The sequence below is a fragment of the Branchiostoma lanceolatum genome, chromosome 3 (assembly GCF_035083965.1).
Source record: "Branchiostoma lanceolatum isolate klBraLanc5 chromosome 3, klBraLanc5.hap2, whole genome shotgun sequence".
Lineage (NCBI taxonomy): Eukaryota > Metazoa > Chordata > Leptocardii > Amphioxiformes > Branchiostomatidae > Branchiostoma > Branchiostoma lanceolatum.
This window is the reverse complement of record NC_089724.1, coordinates 3,394,471-3,413,964: the sequence shown is the minus strand read 5'-3', so window position 1 is coordinate 3,413,964 and position 19,494 is coordinate 3,394,471. Positions and strand designations below refer to the sequence as shown.

The window sequence follows — 19,494 nt, the reverse complement described above, 5'->3', positions numbered from 1 at the left end:
ATCTGAATAATAGGGGCTGCAGTAGTATTTTGACGACTTACTTCATTGCAGGTAGCGTTATCTGATTGCAGCAGCAGAAGATTTCTTGTGTCTCCTTATGGTAAAAAAGAATTAGATAACATCCTTTTATCACCATAGACTGAATCATCTTTAATGGCGAAATAGCTAAAGATCGTCTTTATACTGGGCCCCACGCTTTGTAGATAATGATTTCAAAGTCTCTTCCCAAAAGTCCTAATTTTTCTTTCGCATTTGTCAGGAGGCTTGCCTGCAGGTTCTCTTCCGCAGTAAGCCACTTCTCAAAAACGCCACCTGGCGGATACATTTTGTATTATAAGAACAGCAGGTGTAGAGTGCCTTTCCCAATAGCACAACATCCATACCTGCCAGGAATTTTATTCTCCAAGCAAAGGTTTCGATCGGGGGGCTTGTAGTGGCCAGGATTTTTTAAACGCTGCCCTCCCTTCGTTAAAAATCCCCGCCACTACTAGCCCCCCGATCGAAACCTCTGCTTGGAGAATACAGGAATTTAACTCAGGCTCTTTCAAACAACCCTAACCACTAAAACTTAGTAAATGTTTGTCAAACATTTTGAGAAATAAGAAGTAAATGTTCGCCAAATATCTTGACAATGTCTTCGAAGATTATATGCCGATTTATGGCATTCATAGCACCAGAAGCTCGGCTCACTCAGCTCTGATCACAGTTCAACTTTGTTTTTCTCGCCACTTACCTACTGATTTTTTAATGGACGTCGATTGAAAAGAAATGACCAAATTAATGTGAAATTTAGTGGATATTGCTAAAAGACGTCACACAACATAATTATGCCCCAAAATTTGAGTTGTGCGCCTTATTTCTGGGTGAGGCCGAGAACTTATTGATCACCCCTCCCCTCGAATTGAAGGCCTGAATATGTATTAAAATTAATGCTGTGCCCTTGGGACTTAACACCTAGTTTTTCGCAAATGAGTACGTCAGCTTCTGTGAGAATTGTCATCTTGGACGTCAAGCAGGCGGTTCCGTTTTTGAGGAGAGTCACCCATCGAGCACGTATAAGAACCCACCACACTCATCGATAAAAGTAGGGGTACTTCCCGACCGATTTGAGTTAAGCAAAAGTTCTCTCCAAGTTGACATCTTGAAAATGTGGTGGTCATCTGTTATGTCGATCCGTCTATAAATGTGGTGAATCTCAATTAATTAAATACATACGATTTTTCAGTGGTGGTATAAGTATGATTTTTATGACCAGACATTCCATGATTTGACTTACCGTCCCGTAAGCTATACATGCAAATTTTATTTCTTTGCCTTGTTATCGCACAGCTGTAGTATTCAGATTAATGTTTGTTATAACGTCAGACCATATATCAAACTGTGTTTGATTTTGATATCATTTCAGACCAATGAGATGCGGCGTCGTGCGGCGTAATGGATAGAACATTCGACTGTCAAACAAGGGGACCCGAGTTCGAACCCGGGCTGCCCCCCGACATGTCTGGACATGCGTCCCAACGTTGTGCCCTTGGGAAATGCACTTAACACGACTTTCCTCACTTCACTCAGGTGTAAATGAGTACCAAGCTCATCTAAGGGACGTCCCTCCGATAGGACGTTAAATGGAGGTCCTGTGTTTGGGGAGAGCTACACCCTGCACACGTAAAAGAACCCACCACACCCTTCGAAAAAGAGTAGGGCATGCCCGCACATTGGTTCCCCCTTAGTAATAGCCTCCGGCTAGTTGGTCAACCCTGGCATGTACATGCGGAACCAATTGATAAATAAATAAATACAATGACTCCGAAGAACATGCAATTAAGGGGCCCTTTGTGAATAGAATCGAGTTTGAACATGACTGACCCCAGTTGTTATTCCTGACATGTCAGTCACCCAACTACGATTGCAGTATCCGAACTGGCCTGGAGCCAGGCTATTTGATATGACTAAACTCAAGTTCCTATACCTGACAGTTGCCCTGGTGCCTATACTGCATCCTAAATATGGCAGAAACCAGACTAACATTCCCAGTTGATATAGTCGCCATGTCTACTATATTTTATCCTTAACTGGCCTGGAACCAGACTAATGAACATAAACAACCTTAGTTCCTATACCTGACATGTCAGTTGCCCTGTTTCCTACATCATTGCATACCTCATTCTAAACTGGCCTAGAACCAGACTATTTGATATGACCAACCCCAGTTCTTATAAAGAACATATCAGGCGCCCTGTCTGCAACATTGTTGCATACTGCTTCCTGTAGCTTAACCGGCCTGGAGCCAAACTATTTGATACATCCAACCCAAGTTCCTATACTGACATGTCAGTCGTCCTGCTACAATCACTTCGCCCGGCCCACACGGATCAGTTCCGTAAACACCCTGCGGCGTCGCGCGATGACGACAGCATGTCGTAAAAATTCCGGCGTCGGTCGGGACCCGAACGGCTCGGCAAATCTTATCGTGGGTCCAATTACGGTCGGACTGTTTTACAACTCTGTAAGGTACACACGGACATTGGGGCAACCGTGTTTTTTACAACCGGCGGGGCCGCTTTGATGTCGCCCGGCCATTGTTGTGCCGAGTGGTGCGTTTGTGGTTAAATCTAGGCGCGGTTGTATTTCTTTTTCTCTCCAAACGCACAAAACAACCTCTATAGAGGACGTAATCGTTCAGCCCACTGCAGTACTAAAGACCGTACGCCGTAGGAATGAACGTAACCCGCCTTAGACGCCGGGCGGGCAGGTAAAAGTTTCAGCGCGCGGCGCCGGGGGAAGAAGGCATGGAGTCCGGATTGCGGTGCAGAGTTCATGATATGTACATTAACGACTTGCGCTGAAAAGAATTTGCTTCTGGATGACCTCATGTATTCCTTCCTCCGGCTGGCCATAGCTGCGACGCCAGGGAGGGGAGAAATGCGACGCTACCGCCGCAAACATCACTCCGAATCGCGAACAACACTTCAGGCGAATTTTACACTCCAGCCAGCCCCAAATTCACAAAACAAGTCTAGACCAGCCTCTTGACCATCCTGTGAGGATACATGCATCCTGACGACTTTCCTTTACCAAAGAATCCGGTGAACTTTCGACTGCATTAGAACGGAGTCCCGCGTCTCCATGGTGTTGCGCGGGCTTACGGCTGGTTTACACAGCTAAGCACTTTATAACTGATCTCAATCGTTACTCGATTTATTCCCGGCGGTCTGTGTAACTTTTTAATGAACATTAATACGGGAGCAAACACATAGCGCGAATCAAGTTGATAAATTGCACACAAAGCATTCATTTGCGAAAGGTTGGTCAGTAGGCGACGGCGTGTTAGGGCCCTGTCACACTTGTGCTTATATTCAACTGTGCATGAGTTCCGCAGCAACATTTTTTTGGTTTCAGTAAATTTTGCGGGGAGGAATCTGTTTTCTACTTGACCCACCGTTAAGCAGTCTAGTTATCAAACCAAAGAAATGACTTCTTCGACTGCAAACTTAGCCTAAACCAAATACATGTTGATACGCAACTCATGCGGACTTGTATACACGCACAAGTGTGGCAGGGGCTTTAGTCTCGACCTGAACTGTCTTAGGTGCGCGCTTAAATCAAAGAATGTTTAGACCTTGGAACCAGCCGTGTACATGATACGTTAAGAACAACTTGTTGATATGTTTATATGCCTGTTGGGAAGTTAATCCATTCGTATCCACTTGCTTGTATGTATGGATGTAGAAGACCTTACGAAAGTCGCTGCACTTTTGTTGTGTCAAATAAAATTGTGCAACGGACACAGTGGAAGATGAAATATATTTCAGCGTTGAATTTTTTTTCTGTCCCACTCATTGTTTGGGAGCCCATGTAGTTGAATCTGTCATTTTAAGCTTACGAAAATACATTTTTATGTCATTTGTTCAGATTGTTTGAACGGACGGGGTGAAATTGATGCCCGTTTCAACAAACACATATCTATCCCAGGACGGAGGGACGGGTCCTGGAGACAGCCTTGGTCTAGACCTTCCCTTCATTGTGCAGGTGCGAATTTTAAAGGCAACCTTCGTTGTACAATATCTTAGTCCTAGGATTGTCAGAGAGGCTGCTACAGAACCAGCCGTCAACAATGATATATACCATCTCTTTACGTGACAAGATAGCTAAATGGTGTACAGAGGATGTACGACTGTTCCAAGAATAAACTCGAGTAACTTTCTGTCGCAAACTTGTCCTTCGACGAATGTGACAAGGCCCTAACAGAAGATGCGAATTTACAAACTAGCTATGGCAAAACTGCTGTAATAAAGTTTTAACCAAGAAAAAATGACTTGGAAACTCTGTATTTGCAATCTTCTTTGCATTTGCACATGACGAACCCTTCCTAAGTTTGCCTAGAGATTCGGGCCTTCCGGAATGCTTCCATCAGATACGATTAAGAAAAGAACACCACTTCAAGTCTGCACATCCACTTGTAGGTCTGTAACCCGGCGACTTCTGCAGACGTTAGTCCCACTTAGAGTTCTGTCTCCTGGCGACTTTTCTCTCGGCAAAAATCTGGCATACGTCATTCTAAGACAGCCCTGCTTTTGTGGAATGACATTAATTGATCAGCAAATGGAAGGAATAAGATAATGTATTCGCTGTAGTTACGAATTTACACACGAGAGCATTTGTCGCGAGTTTCGAGCTGCGGTCGAACCTTGGCGGTTAAACGTTGTGAGGTTGAAAACAACGGAATACTTTCATCTGTTGTCCGCAAACTGTTTTATAAACAGTTCGATTAAAATGTCTATTCTGCTGTGGCCCACCTCGCAATCAACACTACACCGGCATGGTACACAGCGGTGACTTGCATGGTACATAATTATGATAGTTCAAAAGTCATATTTATAGGAGTGGCGATCTATCGACGGCTCGGTAATTGTGTGTGTGTATGTACACTTCTGATTAAAGCGGGGGGTGCTCATACTTCCATATCTCCGATGCAGAACTATTTCAGGAAAGCGGCCAATCAGAGGATGATCTGACGCGATCCCGTCGCCAGGCAACCGGCAAGGCGGTTGGGAGAAGATCGGAATTCATCACTTGTTGTGTGCATTAATGTTGCAAGTGGGTGTAGCAATTTTATGGGAGACACCTTCTTAAAGGTGACGATACGAATTTCAGTTGTAATCATTTGGAAGGGCCTTATTTCAGAAAAGGGTTCTTCCAGCAATAGTTTGGTTGCCGTATCTCGCAATGCTCACTGTGACATAGATAGATTGATAAGACCTATTATTGGATTCTAATAATTAAATGGCTTAAGCAATGTAACTGTTTTCTACTTCATCTTACCTTCATCTTAAGTTCTCCTTAAGACTAATGGTTTAAAAGTGAGGTCTTCAACCAAAATACTGCAGGGGTTATCGGAATCTCACAGATCCTGAGTTCTGATATTTTTTACAGCAAATTTATCTTTGTTCCACTCAGGAAATTTTGCCGTAGCAAAGTTGTGTATTAGTGATGAAAAACTTTCTAGCCCCACAATTTACATCTATCTAGTTTTGGATAACAAATAAAAACTCTTTTATTTTGGGGGTATCAGTGATAGCAGCCTCAAGCTCTTCGGGACACGAGCCCATAAGAGCTACCTTCTTCATACTGCATAATGCAGAGGGTAGCATTTGTATGTGTGTGTGTGTGTGTGTGTGTGTGTGTGTGTGTGTGTGTGTGTGTGTGTGTCTGTGTGTGTGTGTGTGTAATTGACCAGCATAACTCAAGAAGGCTTGGATGGATATTCTTGATATTTGGTAAGTGGGTAGGTCTTGATAAGACCTAGAAGTGATTGGATTTTGGGTACCCTAGCGGCTTGTCAGGGTACTGCAGCGGAACTTCCCGTTTTGATATCTCGTGTTCTGGACATGCTATATAACTGATTTTTGAGTGACAGGTAGCTATTTGGACAGAGAGTAAGTGCTATAGGTTTGGGCCCCCTGGCGGCTTTGAGCTGCGGGAGCAGGTTTTGCTTCAGACTTTGAAAGGGAATAACTCAAGAAGGGCTTGATGGATGGTCATAATTTTTTGGGATCAAAAACCTGTGGAAACTGTGACCCATTGATTGACAACTAATAAGATGTGTTATCATTCAACTTTGCAGCCTATTTCAGTCCTTGACCTGTGAAAACTTCATTGGCTGTTGTTCACTATGGCGTGTAAAAAGAAATATTTTCCCGTTTTACCTGTATCACCTTAAAGTTTGTTTGTCGATGTAAGCGGGACAATGTTCAGAATTCACCATTATGATAATTGTCCGCCGTGTTGCCTAGCTAGATGACTGAATCCTACGCGCTTGATAGTAGACCAAGAACCGACTACATTGCACACTATTCGCATATTTCTTTTTGCATGGATTTGGCCTAGAATATGCAACCATCACGTTTTGTGAAGGAATGTATAAAAAGCGCCATTTTCTCCTGCACATGTTGAAAAAGAAGTTGTCTCCAAATTTTGGCCCAATGAGAGAAGCTCCCTTTTCCCACAGGTGACAGTTGTTTCGACAGGTTGCACTATGCCTGCGTTGCTATTGACCATTGAAATACAATGCAAAGGTGAACCCCTAATGAATCCCCCCGTTTCATTACCGTAGAGATCACATTCTTGCCTTGTACAACTTCCTATTGACTAAGGACAATACAAAGGTAAACTCATTAGGAATCCTTCCGCTACGTTTCTGTAGACATATCTTCAGATTCTTGCTCTGTCAACCTTCCTATTGACAGTGTAAAAGTAAACTCCATAGGAATCTGATGAATCACCTTCTACTGATGACGAACTGTTTGGGCAACCTCCCAGCGGACGAGGGCATGTAACGTTACGTCAATATCTGTTTGGTATGACGTGATTCACGACAAAGTTATGTGCCTTTACATAGAGTATACTCTTAGATACAGACTTTATGTTGATGTTACGTGGTAGCTTGAATCTGTAGGGTTCGTCTTTAAGTTAGGGCGCCATTTTGTGTATAAGAAAACAATCACCAGAATAACAGGCCCTATAATGGGCTATGTTTCTGGTATCATGCACATTTCCATTGGGATACAAAATTGGTCTTTGCACAAATCTGCAGCTGTAGCATCACCATCCTATGTCAAGTTATGTATTTAATTTGGAGTCCTATAAGTCTGTATGGGCTGGACGACGTTATTAAGTCGCAGGACACGAAAACAAAATATTCATTCATTCATTCATTTAGGATGGGCCAGAAAAATCAATCCACAGAGAAATATTAAGGAGTGTTGGCAAACTTGGCATCTTACCGTTGAGGCAATATTATAGAAAAACGTTCTGGCGGTTTCAGGGAATGCCCGTGGTTTTGTCAGAAGATAACTTCTGAGCCACCTGTGGCCGAATTATGAAATTGTTGCTATCCTAACGGTATTGTCAGAGAGTGTACATTTCCCGTTCACTTCAACAAAAGACCACTCTTTCTCATGTGCTTCTTTTGTACTTTTCAGTCGACCTTGGTCTCTAACTATCTAATGCTTTTCCAAAGGCCAATAAAAGGCCCGATAATAAACTTTGTTGACACAGCAAAGACACAAAGACTTTCGTAGGGTCACCTAATGATTGTAAATAACCAAGCTTGACGTTTGTTGAGATTCTATGTAGGATCGGTTTTGATAAAACATATAAATTTCAGCTCTTAATTTCTAGGCACTTCTTTATGTCTTTACGACCTGACATGGAAAACGCATTCAATTATGGATAACGCTTTTGGTATTTGATGTACAAATATGTTTCTGCCTTGTATATTTTATTGCATTGTATGTATGTATGGAAGCAGGACCTCTCTAAAAACCAGCCCAATCACTGAAAGAAGCACCCTGGTAAAGAAAACAGAAAGAAGTAAAAACATGTATTTTCCTACACCGTGATCAGTTGTGGGACCGTTCCCGACATGCCCTGTGTCGGCCATGTTGACCCGGCGGTGGGGTTCCTAGTTAATTAGCCGGTGTAATCTCCCCTCCATCAAACACGGCTCTCCACACGCAGTAAAACAAAAACCTTATCAGGACCGGCTCAAGCACATTGTTGTTCCTCACGGTGGGAAGAACGGACGGACGTTCCGATAGAAGGGACAGGCTTCGGACGACGCGCAAAGAAACACCTGACGACACTCGGATCGACCTTTCGCGCCAGGTGACTCGAACGACTTGGACTTTGCGGACATCGAACGAACCAAGGATCGAACCTTTGTTGTCAAGGTCAACCCGCCCTTTATGAGAAAATAATGGCGCCCACCTTCTTGTAAACACTTCGTCGCCGACGTGAGGAAACTTAGAACACTACTGTCACATTTTTTCGTCCAAGTTTTGTAGGTCCACCCCGTGTTGTTCTGCAAGTATGAACTACGCCTACTTCCAGCTAGGGTTGTAAGCCTAGAGCAGTTCTAAATTTAGTACTGTGCCCTCACTGAATAGCTTTAGAAACTGAAATTATCAAGACAAGAATTTCAAGTGTACTTTTGAGAGTCTGTACAAACTAACTTGCCGTACAATGAACTTGTCATCGATCCCGACGCTGAGACACTCCATCGATAACATCCTCGGGAGGTCGCCGGCGGTTCCTCGGTGGCAGGAGCACCCGGACACCGAGCGCACCGACACATGCTCCCCGGTGGGGCCCATCGACTACAGCCTGCACTCGCTAACGCCACACGGACGAAACAGTGTCCAAGAGGAGTCAGACACGGTGGAATTCTCAGGTACGTTGCGCTTTGGTACAGTTTAAGGTTTATCGTATTATACATTCAAAAGAAAGGACAATCGTAAATCAAACGGCTATAAATAAAGGCGAGCACAAATAACGTGAGTTTGGTAAGTGAATTTGCAAATCGTGTCTTCTTGCTTGTTTCGGAAAGCGCAAATATCGCAGAGGCTGCTATAAACGGCCCGCTATAAAGACACCAATTCCAGCGTCAGACTCGTCTCCCCCATGTATGAAATATATTTGTGACAGGCACTTCATATTTGCTACACCCCAAAAAAATTCTAAAAATTTCTAAGAAGTATAAAAACAAGAAGTAGCTATATATTTTAGCTTTACCTACGATAGATATTTTATGGTAGGCAAGAAGACTGTTTTTACATGCATTATTAACTTGTAAAATAAAAACTCTAAGCAGGTTTTAGATTTTTTGTGACTGTCTACCTACCTTGATTGTCCCACCACACGAATCCTGTTTTATCTGTCCTACATAACTTGTTTCGGATTCAACTCGGTCTTAAGCTAAAGCTTTGTAACTAACAAGGTCCCAAACTCTCGCGATGGTTTGTTGCTAGATTTTTATATTTTTCAGACTGTGACCGAATTCTCAAACCAGTGACTGGACATGCCAGTGTAAATAAGCGACAAACTTAAGGATTAAGTGTGTGGCAAAATTTAAACGGGTATCACGTTGTTTTCGCGAAGTTAAGTCTCTTGTTTTACAATACAGAGAGGCATACCTCGCATATCAAAAGTGAACCTACTTCTTATTATACTAAAGTAAACCCCTTCTACCTGATTTACATTGTAGTATATACAGTACATGTAGGCCTTTACAGATATCTATCAGAGTACACAAAAATATTGCACCCTATGGGTATAACAATTTGTAAAGCTACGATTGGTTATTTTGGTCTTCGACAACAACCTATAGCTTCGACTACGAAGAATCATTATTATGAAGCACTGAAAATATATTCAAAGAAGCCCTTGCCATTAATTAGCCGTATTGCTGCGTCTCTTTACCGACTTATCAAGAGTAAATTAAGGGATTTGTGTTGAACAATGTCAGTCAATACAGCAATTAGTACAAAACCAAAAAGAGCTAAGACTTCAATGGGGTCTGTTGTATTTATTCATGGCCAGCACTTAATTGCAAGTCTTGTCTCGATGTTAACACACATGATTTAAAAAAATGCTGTAGATTGACAAGACACGTAACTCAGACAATTTTAAGACCCGCAGTATTGCTGTGTTTAATGCTATGACCAACAAAGCATGGCTATAGCAAACTCTGATTAGTATTGTAATAGTGATATAGTAGCACAGGGGTGAAGTACATATTTTAAGTACGGGTTCCATCTATTGTTTTTCTGGAAAAAGCTGTGTAGGTCTGCCAATAAACAGAAGTACTAGTCTCAGCGCTGTTCTGTTTCTAAAACAATAGGGCCAGAATAGAACAGTTATGCTATGTGTTGCCAGTAGTTAGCGGAGTTCGTTTAACAGAGTCCAATTCAAAACAGGAGAATCACCTTCATTTTCAACTAAACATAATAGATTGATCTGAATAAGGTGAGACCTGGATCTGCCAAACAAAGTAACGCACAAACTTAGTACGCCGACTTGTGCTGTGTTTACAACAGCGTAGCTCTAGTTTGCGTTGCAGGCAAGAAAAAGCACAGATACAGGACACGAAACTGAGCATTTGCTGTAGATATAGGGCAATAACAGGACGACTACAGTCAGTACGTGTATGCATCTAATTTTCATGTGCTTTGTTTTCAATGTTCAGACATCTAAACGCCCCTGATCTGGTCCTATGATGCCCAAGAATTCGCACACTGTAAGTTACTTTACAGCCCGTTCAGCGCATATTTACCCACCTAACAGCGCCCACATGAAAAGAACCGAGTTACGATAATAATCTGTGTTATGGTGTTTTTTTATGGCTGGATACGAAAATACACAAAGCGCTCTTTTAGATCGGGACCGGATTGGTATGGAATTTAGGATTCGCGAAAACCTGTTTCGGGGACAGGTTTGGCCGTCCTTTTTGACTTCAGCTATTTGATTGCGCTCAAGATTATCATAAAACAGTTTTCCGGCAAAGGACTAACCCAGTGTCAGGCACACTGTTCAGTCGTCTTTAGTACCTTCTTAATCCGTTTACATCGTAATCTTGAAGAAGGCAACTGTATGGCACACCATTTTCCATGTGTGGAAACCCTTTAATCTTATGGTGAAAAATGTGCAGCGCAAAAATTAAGTAGTAACTGGCGACGAAATATGATGCCTTTGTCATAACCAAACTATTTTGAGAACCTAATCATTTCCTAACGTGCACGCCCTCAGACACAAGTTATACCCTTAGCCATGAATATCTACAAATAGGCGTAAAACTTGACTGATAATGAGTGGAGACCACCTTTATTAGATGCAGCCAAGCCAACTCAAGTCTTAAGTTTGAAGCTGAGTCCCTGCTAGTGTATATTGTTCTAGCCACGACTTCTATGTCCTTATTGACTGACTGTTTTGTTCTCTGTACATTAATATTGGGTACAAAAACTGTAAATATATACCATGGTGCTGGGCGTACTGTTTTTCAACATTACAACATTCTAAGATGTACCGGACTCAAATCGTGTATAAGTCTCGTACCCATGACTTGTTACAACTTTTTTAAGTGGGCCTGACTCGACTTTGAATTTTTGTCTGAAACTGTCCTTCTAGCCACATATGTGTTCGTCTCGGAACTTCTTCTGTCATGCCTTGTTGCAAGCAAGGACTAAAGCTTCCCTCGGTCGGTGTCGGCGGCAAGATTTTGTGGGTGTACGGTGTCATTCGCCTTTATATCTGGCTGTATTGTTTGCAACATATAAGGTAAGAATTGTAAGAACAACCTACGTGCTGGCTGGGCGCTTGTTTAAACGACTTTGCAAGCCGGCCCTGGGTCAAGTCTATAGCCGCGACTTGCATGCCTGTCTCTGTGCCCGTGACTTGTGTATATCTGACCGTTTTGTTCGCTACATGCGAGACAAGAATTGTAAGAATAACCAGCGCGCTGGGGGCTTGTTCTCACAACTTTATAAGCCGGCCCTGGGTCATGCCCTTGGCTTCAGTCTATAGCCGCGACTTGCATGCCTGTCTCTGTGCCCGTGACCTGTGTATATCTGACCGTATTGTTCGCTACATGCGAGACAAGAATTGTAAGAATAACCAGCGCGCTGGGGGCTTGTTTATACAATAGGCCAGGTAATTGTTGGAGGTACCATTCGGTGCCGGAGTTCAATTAGATTAAGTGGCGGCATAATTAAGGTACAATGGACCATAAATTTGTCGGGCCGTGTTTATTAGTTCCCCGACCGTTGGTTACCGGGTAGGCGGTGAGGAGAGCAGAGATACGGCCGGGAACGGGAACCTTCAGAACGCCTGAGCTGATAACGGCGGTTGTTTATGACTGTAACTATATTGAGACGAATACAAAGGTCTGAAAAAGTCACAAAGGGGCGGGTCAGGGAACAACGTTGGGTGAAGGGGGCGTTTGTTGGGAAAAGTCACTGCAATCTCCGTCTTTTAGGATAGGCAGTCTTCATTCAACACGAAATGATCTATATGTTCTTACTTCATTTATTAAGATCATGCTCCAATGAATTTGTACAATTAAGAACTATAGCAACAAAAGATTTATTTTTGCATAACGAAAGTCCAAGGTCACTCTGTAAATAAGAATTCACAAGACTTACTATAACCCCTCGTTTCAATGTGCACAGAAATGTGTACGATAGCGATGCTTGACAGGGCTATGTAGAAGACAAATCATTCGTCGGTAGCAAGTGATTAGTCTCTTCCAGGGTAAATTGTAATTTTACGGCCGACCTACTCCTCTGGCATGTTATTCCGTCTATTTATTAGTACATGTATTTGGTCAATTTCTGCTATTTTCTGCATTAACCAATGGAGTCTAATAGAGACAAGCAATGACAGAAAATAGTAACTACCTTTTTTGTGTTTATATCAGGCATCTGGCAAAGTCAGCCTATTTGGCCAATTTTTCGCGGCTACATTTCCAGCTACGCACCCCCGAAGTCTGGAAGAGACTATAAGACCATTACTAACAATGGGTATCGGTTACAGACACAAACAATGGGTCATCGAGACGCAAACTTTACTCAGAGATTAGCCCGGGATTACAGCGGCGAGGTAAAGCCCGCGTGTTGGACTTACATTACGATAATCCCCATGACGCAATGCCGCCGCCATGTTGACATGACGTGTAAGCCTATTACTCCGTGTGACGTGTCAACAGCGCCGACAATGGAGAATGGCGGGGGGCAAAACTTTGCGTAATGAATGACGACTTTGCCTTGAGATAACGAGAGGTGATGTGAAGATGCCGATACTGACTAGATTGTAACGTCACGGCTGCGGTGTGGCCTTTACTTAGTCTTGTAACTTTTAGCTACAGTCAATCTGTTGCAATTGAATTTAAAACGTTTTTACCTCAATGAAAAATGGAGGTATTGTTTGGGGCGTATGTGTCTGTCTGAGTGCGCGCGTGTGTGTTCGTGTTTGAGTGTGTGTGTTTCTGTCTGTGTATGTATGTATGTATGTATGTGTGTGTGTGTCTGGATGTTTGTGGTCACCATAACTTGAAAACCTCTAGATGGTATTTGGTTTGTGGGTAAGTCTTGGGATGAGGAAGATCAAGGGAGATTTTGGGCATCCTGGTGTGTGACATTGGTACTGCAGCATAACTTTTGTTCTCTTTTGTCCTGGACGTTCTATGGTCGTAATGCACGAGGTTTTCCCCAAGCTAAAAAAAAAAACTGATGTCGTTTACAGAAAGATCAGACCAGCTCTTCGCCAGCGATGACGCCAGGTCGCCCGGTGACGACGCCACCGACGTCGACGTGCCTGACGGCGACGTCACGGACGCTGACGTGTACGACGTCGGTGACAGCGCGTCCGAGACGGGGCGCGAGTCGGTCTGCAGCGGTGGGACGGACACGCCTGTCTCAGAGGAAGGGTCGGAGAGGAGGGCGAAGCGCATGCGCCGGGTGAGGACGACGTTCTCTGCGGAACAGCTGAAGGCGTTAGAGGACGTGTTCAAGGTCACGCACTACCCGGATGTACACACGCGGGAACAGCTGGCCAGGAAGACCAAGCTGCCGGAGGCAAGAGTTCAGGTGAGGACAGATGGAAACTTAGCAGGACAGTTAATCTGAGGTCAACGTAAAGTAAAATTTCAATACTTTGCTCTATATATGATTGACTGTATGTTAACAAATTAATTTGCATGTACTTGTTTGCTTGTATGTATGTAGGTATGTTTGTATAGATTTAGTAGACCTTAATAAAGTCGCTGTACTTTTGTTGTGTGAATAAAGATTTGATTTTGATTTTTCTTCCTTGTCCCTCTCCAGATCTGGTTCCAGAACAGACGAGCGAAGTGGCGGAAGTACGAGAAGCTTACAAACTTCGGCGGGCTGGGGTTTCTCCAGAACACGGACATGGCGATGGTACCCGCGCCCCATACAGCTGCCATCACACGGATCGATCCCAAGGTAAGGACGATCTAACTCTAACTCACAGAACTGTTACAGAACACACGCGAACACACACTGACCCTTACCTACAGAACACGGACATGGCGATGGTACCCGCGCCCCATACAGCTGCCATCACACGGATCGATCCCAAGGTAAGGACCATCTAACTGTATCCTACAGAACACACACTGACCCTTACCTACAGAACACGGACATGGCCATGGTGCCCGCGCCCCATACAGCTGCCATCACACGGATCGATCCCAAGGTAGGGACGATCTAACTGTATCCTACAGAACACACACTGACCCTTACCTACAGAACACGGACATGGCCATGGTGCCCGCGCCCCATACAGCTGCCATCACACGGATCGATCCCAAGGTAGGGACGATCTAACTGTATCCTACAGAACACACACTGACCCTTACCTACAGAACACGGACATGGCCATGGTGCCCGCGCCCCATACAGCTGCCATCACACGGATCGATCCAAAGGTAAGGACGATCTAACTCTAACTCAATAGAATATACAGAACACACACTGACTCTGTAGAATATACAGAACACACACTGACTCTGACCTACAGAACACGGACATGGCGGTGGTACCCGCGCCCCATACAGCAGCCATCACACGGATCGATCCAAAGGTAAGGCTGATCTAACTCTAACTCAATGGAATATACAGAACACACACTGACTCTGTAGAATATACAGAACACACACTGACTCTGACCTACAGAACACGGACATGGCCATGGTACCCGCGCCGCACACAGCTGCCATCACACGGATCGATCCTAAGGTAGGAACGACATAACTCACGGAACTTACTGTTACAGAACACACGCGAACACACACAGACCCTACCCTACAGAACACGGACATGGCGATGGTACCCGCGCCGCACACAGCTGCCATCACAAGGATCGATCCCAAGGTAAGGACGATCTAACATCTAACTAGTAACAGAACTGTTACAAAACACACGCGAACACACACAGACCCTACCCTACATTATACAGAACACGGACATGGTGACGGTACCCGCGCCGTATACAGCTGCCATCACAAGGATCGATCCAAAGGTAGGGACGATCTAACTGTATCCTACAGAACACACACTGACTCTACCTTACAGAACACACACAGACCCTACCCTACAGAACACACACAGACCCTACCCTACAGAACACACACTGACCCTACCCTACAGAACACACACAGGCCCTGCCCTACAGAACACACACAGGCCCTACCCTACAGAACACGGACATGGCGATGGTACCCGCGCCACATACCGCTGCCATCACACGGATCGATCCAGAGGTATCACAATGACTGAAAAGTATTAATCGATTATTCAATATACATAAATGCTGGCATTGGGTTCAAGCCCTGAATTCCTGGCATGTGTCACTATTTCTTATCATTTGTAACCTTTTCTTTCTTTTAACATTTATTTCTCGTACTTTGTTTCATTTTATGTTTTCCTCTGGTTCTCTCTTTTTTCATTCTTCATTGATGTTTCCGTCCTTCTTTATTTGTTTTTCATATGTTCTCTATGAGCAACCGCTATCCACAACTTTAAGATGAATGTCACTATCACTACTTATTCATCTACACTGGGGAAATACACTCGGGGAGCAAGCCTGTTTTTCAGGTATCCCTGATACTAAATCTAAAAACACGTTTAGCAATAATCACATAATAATATAACAACCAAACAATATCGCCACCTTAAATTCAGATGTCAATTGCCGCTGATAATGGGATTCCTAAATGTCTTGTAATTAAGTACAGTTCGCTGTTCCAGTGAGAGAGTGTTCCATAACTGAGCCCCGTAATTGTATAGACCGCTGCGGTAAGATGTAACTCTAGTTGAAGGACAGTGAAGCAGGTGGAGGTCGTAACTAATCTTCTTAAACTTTCAGGATAAGACGAAGGAGCGGACGCACCCCCTCCAGCCGGGCAGCCCCACCCTCAACTCCGTCCTACCCACAATCCACAGCGTCACGGTACCCACCACGCTGTACACGTCACCGATCCCGTCATGCAACATCGTGCCCATCGGCTTTCCGACGACTCCCGACTCCGAGACTCGGAGGTGTTCGTCCATCGCCGCGCTCCGAATGAAGGCGAAGGAGTACGAAGCGGCGCTGGGAATGCAGTTCATGTACAACAAACAATGATCTGACACAGGAACTGATATTATGCGTTTTAATTCGAGGCGTCAAAGACATTGCTGACTTAGCTTTTATTATTATATATATCCAAAATATATTAACAGCACTTATTGGCAAATAGATTAGACTATTGTATACGTAAGTGTTATGACGTTTGTACGTATGGAGGATTCTCCGTTTAGCACAGGATAATTGTCACAGATTTTGTTACAATTGTGCACTTTTGTTGCGATGTAATGTTGCCATCGCTTGCCAAATGCAAATGCACGTCATTAGTATTTATATTGTGGAATCTCCGAATATGTTACATCACAAGTGCATTCCTATAATATCTAACTTAGATCTTATGACAAGCAACGATGGCAGTTGGTACACAATTCCAGCAAAATGGACACAAAACGGAATTCTAATTCCAGCAAAACGGACCCAAAACGGAATTCTTGATTTGATCTATTTCAGCGGGTATTTCACTGGACGGTCCCAAATTGCGCAAATCAGCACAATCTGTCACCTGATAATTGCGATTCTTTTAATATTAAGAAAAATAGCAATTCACAAATGACACAATCTATATATTTGATAATATCTTACCGGTATGTTGCGCCAAGTAATATAAGTCTGAGAAGTTAAATAGGTAAATAAATGAATAAGTGAACATCTTTTTATCACTGCAAATCTATTTTTGATGAATATCTATAATCATTGCACATTGGTTTTTAATTCAGTGGCGATTTCCAACAACGTGCTCATCTGGGCTTCATACGCAAATGCGTTGCACGTCAGAGTGACCGCAATGGAAAATCGTAAATATGCAAGATAAGCGCAATTTACAGGCGCACTTTGACGTAATTCAGTGATATAGCCACTTTAGAATTCTACACAATATAGACACATGGTTGATATGGAAACGTCAATTCTCATTTACTGTCAGTGCTACAGAAAATGAAACACCACGTGGCAATACCGAAAATGAAATTCCATAATAGTTTTTTAAGAATAACTTGCTCAAGATAGAAAGCCGAAGATAGGAAGCCGACAGAGAAATAAGCAGAAATGAAGAAGAAGAAATGAAATGTATTAAGTGTGCTTGCTTACTGCTTATATCAAAAGTGTAAATATCAAAAAGACACAAGAACTGAAAACCTGCAGAGCGAGAATTGTTATACTATTTTCAAACATTTCTTACGTGCCCAGATCCACACTTTTTCCTCCCAGATATTTTTTAGGGTATAGGAGATTCTTTTTACACAACCAGGTAATCTCACCTGCTAACGTTTCGATGTCTATCAGACACCTTCTTCAGAGCTTCTGACTGGAGTACTGCTTCTCGCCGCTATAAGTAGCCGATGTCTGACAGACACCGACACGTCAGCAGGTGAGATTATCTGGTTGTGTAAAAAGAATCCCCTGTACCCCATATTCTACCAACCTGATGAAATTATTTTCGGAAGATATTTTTTTTACTTGTAGTCATTCTTACCAACTTCCTTACCCAACCTATAGCTACGGATTTCGCGGTGACCTCTTCATCGCGAACTTAAAACCACCGCGAAAAAAGCCTGTCTTCTGTCCACCTACCACCTTGTTTCAATCGCGAACTTAAAAACACTCCATTTTCTCCCTACCACAAAATCAAATCCCAGCGAGCATCTCACCTTTTACATATTACTGGGTGCTTCTTACTCTCCAAGCAGAGGTTGGGTTTCGGCTCGTTTTTAACGTCTTTTTAGGCTGTTTATTTTGTTTCTGTAAGGGTTGGTGACATAAATAACCCGTGATAAAGTAGAAAACTCGACTAAAACGCTAAAAGAAGACGTCAAATCAAGCCGAAACCCAATCTCTGCTTGGAGAATAGGTGATTCTTCGCCTGCATTTCTAAGCTACACGTCCCTACCCAATAATATACAGCGCGTTTCTGGCGTCGCATGCAGTTCTAGGCTACCCGTCCCTACCCAATAATACACAGCGCCTTTATGGCATCGCCCACAGTTCTAGGCTACACGTCCCTACCCCTCAATGATATACAGCGCGTTTCTGGCATCGCCTGATCTTTTTACAGCCGCAGTAAACCTGCCGGGATCGGAATGGCCTTAATTAAGTATTGACTCTGGGATGATTTATGGCGAGACGATGGATTGTTCTGATAATATTGTGAGGATATGAGCAATTACGCGCAAATAATGTGTTACTCATTATCCGGGGGGTGGCGTTATTGTGGGGAACACTGGCGCCTCTGTACAGGCCGTTCAGATGAGGGTTTAGGAGGGTTGAAAATACTACAGTCTTTCGCTTAAAAGTTGGATGGAGTATGGGGTTAGGACTGGAAAACCTTTTTCAAGGACTTCATTCTCCAGCTTGCAAGCTAATGAAAAGTTAGAAGAATGTGGATTTGAATTTCCGAATCGTCACCATTATTGTGTTATTGTGAGTAACACTGGCGCCTGTGTACAGGCCGTCCTGTAGATGGTGTTGTGGAAATCTTGCCTCTATTTGAATTACAATATTCTTCAGCCTGAAAGCTGATCTTTAGCTTGAAAGCTGATGAAAAGTTTGGACGAACGTCGATCTGTAGCATATAACCTCATTGTCTGTAGCCATGAAGAATCGTTACGGTTGTTGTGTTATTGTGGGGAACACTTGCGCCTGTGAACACGCCGTTCTGTAGATGGTGCAGGGGTTAGGTTAGGAAATACTTTTTTTGATGACTACATTCTTCAGCTTGAAAGCTGATGAAAAGTCAGAGAAACGTAACGTGAATCTGTAGTCCCGGAGAATCGTCACCATTGTTGTGTTATTGTGGAGAACACTAGCATGGTGAACATGTCCTTTCAAAGTACCACTGATCAGGGTTAACGTTAGGTAAAATATCGGAGATCTTCCTCTTTTTGAATGGATACAGTCGTCAGCTTAGAAATTAAGGTAAAGTTAGAAACTAGAAATTAAGTTAGAAATTAAGGTAAAGTTAGAAATTAAGGTAAAGTTAGAAACTATGTCTCGAAGATACGTTACCACCATCCATAGAGG

The 19,494-nt window shown here is 43.3% G+C and overlaps 1 protein-coding gene across 1 annotated transcript; it reads left to right on the top strand.

Annotated features, from left to right (window-relative positions):
• The first annotated feature begins 7,930 nt into the window (after positions 1-7,930).
• LOC136429187 (homeobox protein aristaless-like) lies at positions 7,931-16,867 on the top strand. Its single transcript, XM_066419063.1, has 10 exons — positions 7,931-8,728; positions 13,573-13,916; positions 14,154-14,294; positions 14,369-14,431; positions 14,485-14,547; positions 14,601-14,663; positions 14,717-14,779; positions 14,872-14,939; positions 14,993-15,089; positions 16,219-16,867. Exons 1-10 carry the CDS (start codon positions 8,521-8,523, stop codon positions 16,474-16,476), a joined length of 1,368 nt encoding a protein of 455 aa, XP_066275160.1. The 5' UTR covers positions 7,931-8,520; the 3' UTR covers positions 16,477-16,867.
• Positions 16,868-19,494: the final 2,627 nt, after the last annotated feature.

Excerpts from the sequence above, each read along its gene's own strand:
- LOC136429187 (XM_066419063.1), top strand. The coding sequence starts at position 8,521 with ATGAACTTGTCATCGATCCCGACGCTGAGACACTCCATCGATAACATC. Across the intron at positions 14,432-14,484 it reads TCACACGGATCGATCCCAAG|AACACGGACATGGCCATGGT; the intron begins GTAAGGACCATC and ends CCTTACCTACAG. Across the intron at positions 14,548-14,600 it reads TCACACGGATCGATCCCAAG|AACACGGACATGGCCATGGT; the intron begins GTAGGGACGATC and ends CCTTACCTACAG.